The sequence below is a fragment of the Brienomyrus brachyistius genome, chromosome 15, assembly GCF_023856365.1.
Source record: "Brienomyrus brachyistius isolate T26 chromosome 15, BBRACH_0.4, whole genome shotgun sequence".
Taxonomy (NCBI): domain Eukaryota; kingdom Metazoa; phylum Chordata; class Actinopteri; order Osteoglossiformes; family Mormyridae; genus Brienomyrus; species Brienomyrus brachyistius.
In genome coordinates, this window is record NC_064547.1 from 20,522,817 (window position 1) to 20,531,284 (window position 8,468).

Consider the following 8,468-nt stretch of genomic DNA (forward strand, 5'->3'; position numbering starts at 1 on the left):
CGGTGGGACCACATCGGACGGGGCCGTACGCTGCTAGCCTTCTGCTAGTGATGGCCAAAATTATGCTTCATGAATCATTTCCGGGGTGGCATGGTGGTGAAGTGGTTAGCCATTCGCTGCTAGCCTTCTGCTAGTGATGGCCAATATTACGCTTCATCAATCATTTGCGGGGCGACATGGTGGTGCAGTGGTTAGCACTGTTGCCTCACACCACTGGGACCCGGGTTCGAGTCACCGCCTGGGTCACATGTGTGCAGATTTTGCATGTTCTCCCCATGTCGTCGTGGGGTTTCCTCCGGGTACTCCGGTTTCCCCCCACAGTCCAAAAACATGCTGAGGCTAATTGGAGTTACTAAATTGCCCATAGGAGTGCATGTGTGAGTGAATGGTGATCCATCATTTGTTGCCTGCCTTGTCCCTAGTTGATCACGGTTTCCCAGTCCAGTCCTCAGGGGCCTGGAGACAGTCCACACGTTGTAGGAGCAGGGAGGGAGCAAAAATGTGGACCATCTGTGGCTCCTTGAGGACTGGGTTGGGAAACATTACACTAGATGGTGCTCATGGTTTGCTTTGAGGCACGCTTTGGCCCCTTTTCTGAACAGGCATCACCATCTAGTGGTGCTAGAAAATACAGCAAATAAGCATTTTGGTCATTATTACCTGCTGAAAATACCTTTCCGGTTCAAGAGCAGCAACTTAATGACAGTCAGTTATTACCCTTTTCAGATGAGGAGGTATAACCTTACATATTTAAAATAGTCACCAATATTCTTCCACGCATTAACCAAATACTGCATTAAATAAAATTACCGACATCTGTCAACATGACAAAGTGATAAAATCATAAAAGACAAACGCAGCAGCAAAAGGCAGATGAGATTTAGCATAACGGTTCCTTGAACTCCAAGTAAAATATGTGGGAGTTTTTTACAAATCAGCAGGAAATTAACAAATCAAATGCCACAGGCCCAATTTGACTGCGGCAGTTCGGGGTTGCCAGTGATCAGTTTCCCATTTTGGAGCCTCACAGTAAATAATTGAAAATCTGAAATGCATTTTCAGCCCAGAACATGCCCTGTTCAGCAGCTGGAAGTCTCCCGCTCATCCTCATTGGGTAAACAGACAACCAAACCAAACTGCATACCCTACTGAGTTGCAGGGGAACAATCGGCCCAAACCCGAGTCCCAGAGGTGCGAGGCCACAGTGCTAACCACTGCACCACCATGCCGCCCCGGCGTTAATACCTGCTGCAGATACTCAGAAACGCTTCCAACACATCTGGGCAAAACCCTTCATCAGAATACAACCATGTGTCCCACTAATGCCATATGTTTCCTGTCACCCTACTTCAGATGAATCCACAGCGCTCTGCAAAAGGTAAACTGTAGCTGAGGTGCATGGTGGGAATTATATGGGGGATAAAAAAACATATGTGAAAAGCTGAGCAAGTCACACACAACACAAATCAAAGAAAGGGGTGAGAATGCGCTATAAATTAACATCAGAACACCTAGCGGGTTGGTGAGCACGCTGGAATCCACAAAGCCGGCAGCGGTAGCAGCGCTGGCTTGTGGGGGGCAGCTTGGCGTCACGGCCTGGGCTGTCCCGTTGATGGAGGGCTGCAAACTCAGGGCGCCTGGGCCAGGCAGCGCCGCAGAGGGCAGGACGGGGGTCAGGCCGGCCCCGCACAGGGGGGCTGCACTCTGCACTTTCACTTGCGCCATCCTCTTCGCCTGAAACAACACAGCGGCATCCCAGAAAAACAGCTAAGATGAAGCAGAACAGCAAACATATCTGATGTCGTGGAAAAGGCGACAGACGTGGCAGGAAGGGTAATTTAATACATGCGTCTCACACAATGCCTACGTCGCTGTTTAGTAGCGATGGCCAAATGAAGCTTCTTGAACCATTTGCTATATTTTCTGACACCTGTAGAGGGTGCTCTCCGTAAAAAAGGGCTCAAAATATGTCTCAAGGCAAACCAGGAGCACCATCTGATGTCAGAAAATATAGAGAATGGTTCATTTAATCTCACTACTGTTCAGTGTCCTCAAACACATGCCAGGGTGTCTATGGGAAAGGGTTAAATACCCCCCCCCCCCCCAGGGAGAACATAATAAATACACCCTAAACCCGAAAAGGGTAAGACCGCTTTTCTGAGGTTCTTTTGAATTAGGGGAAGATGGTGGCACAGGAGGTAGTGCTATTGTTTGGCAACCAGAGGGTTGCAGGTTCGAGCCCTGGTTCCTCCTAACCCCATCAAAGTGACCTTGAGCAAGTCACTGAACCCCAAATTGCTCCCGGTGTGCAGGTTGGCACCTTGCATGGCAGCCTCCGCCACCGGTGTGTGAATGGGTGTGTGGATGGGTGAATGTGAGGCATGAAATGTAAAGTGTTTTAAGTACTCGTAAGAGTAGAATTTAATTTAATTACAAATCCTTTACTGAGCAGCATCACTGATTTAAAAAAAAAAAAAATTATGTGTGGCCCTGACTAAGATAGAAAGTTAAGAGATGGATGGATGGATGGACAAAAAGTTACTAATGAACTAATGGTTATTCTGTATCAAAAAAGAGTCAAACAATGACACAACATCCCCATTGCAAAGGCATTGTGGAGGTGATCAGCGCCACACAGGCCAGTCACAGTTCCTCACCATTGGCCTCATGAAGAGTCAATGGGATTTGTCAGTCTTCCCTCACAAGTCAGTCTTCCCTCACAAGGCTTAAAGCTTTTGTGCAGCCTAACCAGTCATAGTCGACCCAGTGTGACCGGATCAGTGCTGTGTGATATCGGGGGCGCGTGATACAAGCACCAAAGAGCCAATATGCTTAATTCATACACAGCACCCATATATATGTATACAGGCCAACCAAGTCAAACTAATTACCAGTAACTGCCATAAAACAGGGAGTGGACAGGTAGCTTTACCCAGCACAGAATGTAGATCTTATGGGGGCGGGGGAAAATTCATCTTATAAAGACCATGTGCCTGACATCAGGTCAGCTGGCTGACTGTATGCTTATGGGTTAAAAATCTAGTGGGTCGTGACCCCACAAGCTGCCGGTGCCAGCATACAGCTAAGCTGTTGTCCTGATGATGACCAGCCCCCGTCCAGCATGACAACACTGAGGGCTAATCTATGAACAACACCCCAGCCCCAATAAAAGCAGCATATTAGACTCTGTGCAGAGTACCAACGCCCCCACTATACATTGCACAACTGGAGGGTGACGAGAGTGACAGCACATCTGTATGGGCTGGGGGTCATGCCGCACTGGTGGGGGGGCAGAGATACCACAGCCTCCATTTGAAATGTAGCTGACACCACCACCCCCCCCCCCCCCCAACACACCACATCTGGAGTGACAGGAGTGAGAGAACATCTGTATCCACTAGGGGTCATGCAGTCTGAGGAGGGGACAGGGATAACACACTGTCCATTTGAAATGCAGCTGATCCCCCCCCCAACAAAAAAACCCCAGTCGCTGGCTGAGTGCCGGCACAGGCCAGCGGGGCTGTCCAAATCTACAGCCCGCTGCCGGCCCCGGCCACCCCCTGACGGCTGCCCCCCGTCCTCTGTCAACCCCTGTCCCCTGTCACCCCCTGTCCCCTGTCACCCACCGCCCCCTGTCACCCCCATACCGGCGGCGCATCGGACATCATGGCTGAAAACGAGCGAAGGCGCCCAGCTCGCATCCCCCCCCCCCTTCTTCCCCGTAAGCCGCCAGCACGGCTGCGGAACGCCTCGATGCCGGGACACAAGACACGGTGAGCGAACGGCGAGTCTGGCCGACGATCAGGCGCGTTTTTACCTGCTTTTTCCCAGGGACAGACCCCAGTCACACCTCCGACATCGGCAAACACTAAAGAGAGCTGACTGTCCCCCGGGCGCGACCACTCGAGTCAGCTGGCGGGGGGGGAGCTGTCCGCGGCCCCGTAAGGTAGTTACAGAGAAACATTATATCGCAGAGCAATCACACAGTGTGAAAATGTAAAAGAAATGTATAAATATATAGTGCAATTATGGTTGTATTCATATGAAGAAGCTGCTGCGCTCAATATAGATTTATGCAATGGGTCCCTCCTCTCGCAGATGAAAGGAATGGTAGATTCCCGCTTCCGGGTAGGGCTGGGGAGTTAAATGCCGAGCGGACGAGGGGGGGGGACACCCGACGTCCTTCTGTGGGGGTATAGTCTGCGGTTCGAGTTATGTAAGCGCACACAGGGTTTTAAAAATAAAATACGATTAATCACGCATGGAGCTGAAGTCAAGGCAATTACAAAAATAGTCGTTATTGTGCACGTCCAATTTGTAAAAAAAAATAAATAAGAGAACAGTGAGTTCAGATCCATTATAACAATCAAATAATTTATTCCACAGTACATATCTTTATTCATTGTCGTGTATTAAGAATTGTATGAATGCTGGTTATACAAGTCTAAGATCACTAATAATGAATATTACTATAAAGTCAGATAATTTATTATAAAGCTAAGCAAACCTAAGCATCATATTTGAAATTGTATTATCAAAGATGATATTTCGTAATTAATATAACAAATACATTAAAAGGCAGATTGGACGTTCTGGATTATATGCTCATACATACTCAATTTAAACCAATCACAAATTTAGCAAATATGTCAATCTACTTACTGAGTGCAGGGTGAGTTTGAAGCCTGGCACGAGGCAGTGGACACCCTGGACCAGATGACAGTCACACGTTCCCACAATACTCGAAGGAAACTCTTGTAAGCACAGGGAGGATGTGCAAACCACCCCATACGCACAAAACCCTGCACACTGCATGTAAAATGGAAGAGTGTAACCCGAACTTTTAAGAAAATTCACATTATTAAGAACCTCTTAAGTGTTACGGCTCAGATACCAATACAAAGCGGACAGATTCTGACTGAATAAAATAAACAATAGTAACGATACATCTAATGTCTGTGTATAAGTAGCTATCCATTTAAAAAAGTCTGTTTCTTTTTGCTGTTCCTTCCATGAAGGTATTAAATGATCCTAAAGCAGTTACATGTATTTTCACAACACAATGCAGTAATGATGAATTACACGGTTAGGAATTAGTTATTACATGCCGCCATTTTTTCTCCAGAGTGACGCTACAGCATACAGCTGCAGGATGTGCATTACAAGATAGCAGAGCAGCGCCGGCCATAAGGCTGGGAGGGCCGTGTCAGCAGATCATTGCTAATGTTCCGGAGACATTTCAGAGCCCCGTGTGATTAGAAAGAAGTTACTAATGGCGCCACCAGATGGCGCCATTGGCGTAAAATTACACCAGAACCGGGCTGCATAACGCTCAAAAGATGGTTAAAGGAGATGATGGGGAAGCTGCCGGAACCATAATACAATAGCATGTATCATTAGCATACACGAGTGGATTTAAACAAACGATCAGAGAGGCAGGGCATACAGAGGCATCAGCATCTGTTTTATATATCCACACATAAAAAAGTTCAACTTCAACACATCCATATACGAATACACAGCGCACTGAAATGCCATTATCCTTGGACCCCTTATATTGCACCGCATAAATGCAAATACAATAAATCAGTATACGACATAAAACGACTCGCTGTGTGTTCCACACGTACATAATTGTAATCATATTTCGTACCCATTGTAGCCACTGTGACATAGCATGCTGTCATTTTAAGTGATTTGTGATTATTTACTGTAAAAACTATGCAGATGCAACAATTATGAAGAGAGACAGCATACACAAATCAATTTAACTATAGCTTTTAAAAATAAGGTATTTTTGCTACATGCGAAGTCTTAACAGCGTGGGAGATGGCAAACTCGGTGTATTTAGTGCTTACTGTTGTCACCATATTGCCGCACACTCCTATCAAGCGCCTTGGGACGACCGTGTTGTCAAAGGCGCTATAAAAAAAAAAACAATTTATTTGAATTATGAAGCATTTTTTTAAATTATGTCCTAGTCACTGCTGGATCACAGTAGCAAATCAAGCATAAACATCCTCGCTGCAACACTCAATGTTCGTATGCTGGCTGATCCGGGATTTAATGAAATTCCAATCAGGTTTAGTGGAGCCCGTACATTGCTCGTTGTGTATGAATGTGCAGTGTGATGGATCCAGGATGTATCTCAGCCATGTGTCTAGGAACCCCCTTCCCCCCCACCACCAGAAACTGTGGGAGGATGGATCGCCGTCAGGGAGATGCCTCTAGATTCTTCAGAGGGAATTGCAGCCTCTTACTGTGGCCCTTAATCACCCCATTAAGCAAGACTCATCATTACTGCTCTAACCAAATTTCACTATAACAGACTTACAAAAATGTAACATTATATCTTTATATATTCCAGTGGGCTTTATTGTCAGGTATACAGCGGCATGAATGCGCATTGCCCCAGGACCAGAGTGACACACACACTGCAAGCAACAACGGGAGGGTTTATAAACTGCATTTACTTGAGATATAAGATGAATGAGAAAGTACACATTCCCCCGCCAAAGAAACCACATCGCTACAGTGAAGACACACATGGTACAGAACTGCACCTTTCAGGGTGATGAGGTGTGAAAACTCACCTTGCAAAAAAATCAGTCTCCTTCAACAGCAGGTTGCTGGCAGGATCTGAAGCTCACCATACCTGATAAGAATGATCTTCTGTCTCAGTGTCTCAACGCTGTATAGCTCTTAAACTTCCATAAATCCCAGACAGCCTCAGAACACATATTTGGAGAACTCTTAGTGATTAGTAGTTGTTTTTGACATGAGTACGGTTGTCTCTGCCTTAACTTGTTCAAATTGTATACTAGTTACTCAATTAAACCAAGCTGAAAATACAGATTTCAAGTCATGTGCGGTTTGTTAAATACACAAGCCTCAAGCCTATATGTACTTTGCGTGGAGTTTGCATGCTCTCCTTGTGTTATGTGGGTTTCTGTCTGTATACATGCAGGCAGGCTAACTGGCGTCTCCAAAATGCCCAGAGCGAGTGACTGCTTGAGTGTGCTCTGCTATGGACTGGCACCCGCCCGGGCTGTACCCCAGCTGTGTGCCCTGCTATGGACTGGCACCCGCCCGGGCTGTACCCCAGCTGTGTGCCCTGCTATGGACTGGCACCCGCCCAGGCTGTACCCCAGCTGTGTGTCCTGCTATGGACTGGCATCCCACCCAGGCTGTACCCCAGCTGTGTGCCCTGCTATGGACTGGCATCCCACCCGGGCTGTACCCCAGCTGTGTGCCCCGCGATGGACTGGCACCCACCCGGGCTGTACCCCAGCTGTGTGCCCCGCTATGGACTGGCACCCACCCAGGCTGTACCCCAGCTGTGTGCCCCGCGATGGACTGGCACCCACCCAGGCTGTACCCCAGCTGTGTGCACTGCTATGGACTGGCATCCCACCCGGGCTGTACCCCAGCTGTGTGCCCCGCGATGGACTGGCATCCGCCCAGGCTGTACCCCAGCTGTGTGTCCTGCTATGGACTGGCATCCCACCCGGGCTGTACCCCAGCAGTGTGTCCCGCGATGGACTGGCACCCGCCCAGGCTGTACCCCAGCTGTGTGTCCTGCTATGGACTGGCATCCCACCCGGGCTGTACCCCAGCAGTGTGTCCCGCGATGGACTGGCACCCGCCCAGGCTGTACCCCAGCTGTGTGCCCTGCTATGGACTGGCATCCCACCCGGGCTGTACCCCAGCAGTGTGTCCCGCGATGGACTGGCACCCGCCCAGGCTGTACCCCAGCTGTGTGCCCTGCTATGGACTGGCATCCCACCCGGGCTGTACCCCAGCTGTGTGCCCCGCGATGGACTGGCACCCGCCCGGGCTGTACCCCAGCTGTGTCCCCCACCCATCCCATTCACGCTGAACCCCTGCCACATGCCCGGTGTGACTTGGGATAGGCTCTAGCCCCCCCCATCACCCAACTGACCACAGGAGTAACAATGAGCCAATAAACCGAAAACTTAACTTAAAACAATAATCAGAGAAATATGTTGGTAAGAATGATGGTTAAAAGACCGAGCTTCCAGGGTAACAATGACAAAATGCACAGAATAGGTCTTGTTTTTTTATTATTAAATTAAACAGGCACAGATTATATGTACCTCATACATTACTACAACTAATTCTCAAAATAAACACTTCCCCCAATTTTGTTTTTATTTTTCTAACAATCCACAACCCAATAGTTCTATCAAAGTAATAAAAAAAAAAAAACAAAAAAAAAAGAACAACAATAAATAAAATGGGGGGAGTGGCCATGAAGCACCACCAAGCTTCAACCGAACACCCATCATATCAGGGTGGGGGGGTGGGGGTGTCAGAGATGCTCAAAGTCAGCATGCAGGACCTTCACACAGACGGTTCCCACTTAAGCAGCGTTTCCCAATCCAGTCCACATTTTTTGTCCCTCTCAGGATCCTGCAAGATTGTGGAGTGTCTGACACGACATCGGG

General features: G+C 48.1%; 1 protein-coding gene across 1 annotated transcript in view; it reads right to left on the bottom strand.

Annotated features, from left to right (window-relative positions):
* The window catches only part of stau2 (staufen double-stranded RNA binding protein 2), a 66,881-nt gene extending 62,961 nt beyond the window's left edge, over positions 1-3,920 (bottom strand). The window contains exons 1-2 of the mRNA XM_048976946.1: positions 3,818-3,920; positions 1,512-1,734 (exon numbers count right to left, since the gene is read on the bottom strand). Of these exons, the coding sequence (XP_048832903.1) occupies positions 1,512-1,725 (214 nt within the window). The 5' untranslated portion in view covers positions 1,726-1,734; positions 3,818-3,920. The remainder of the gene's footprint in view (positions 1-1,511; positions 1,735-3,817) is intronic.
* Positions 3,921-8,468: the final 4,548 nt, after the last annotated feature.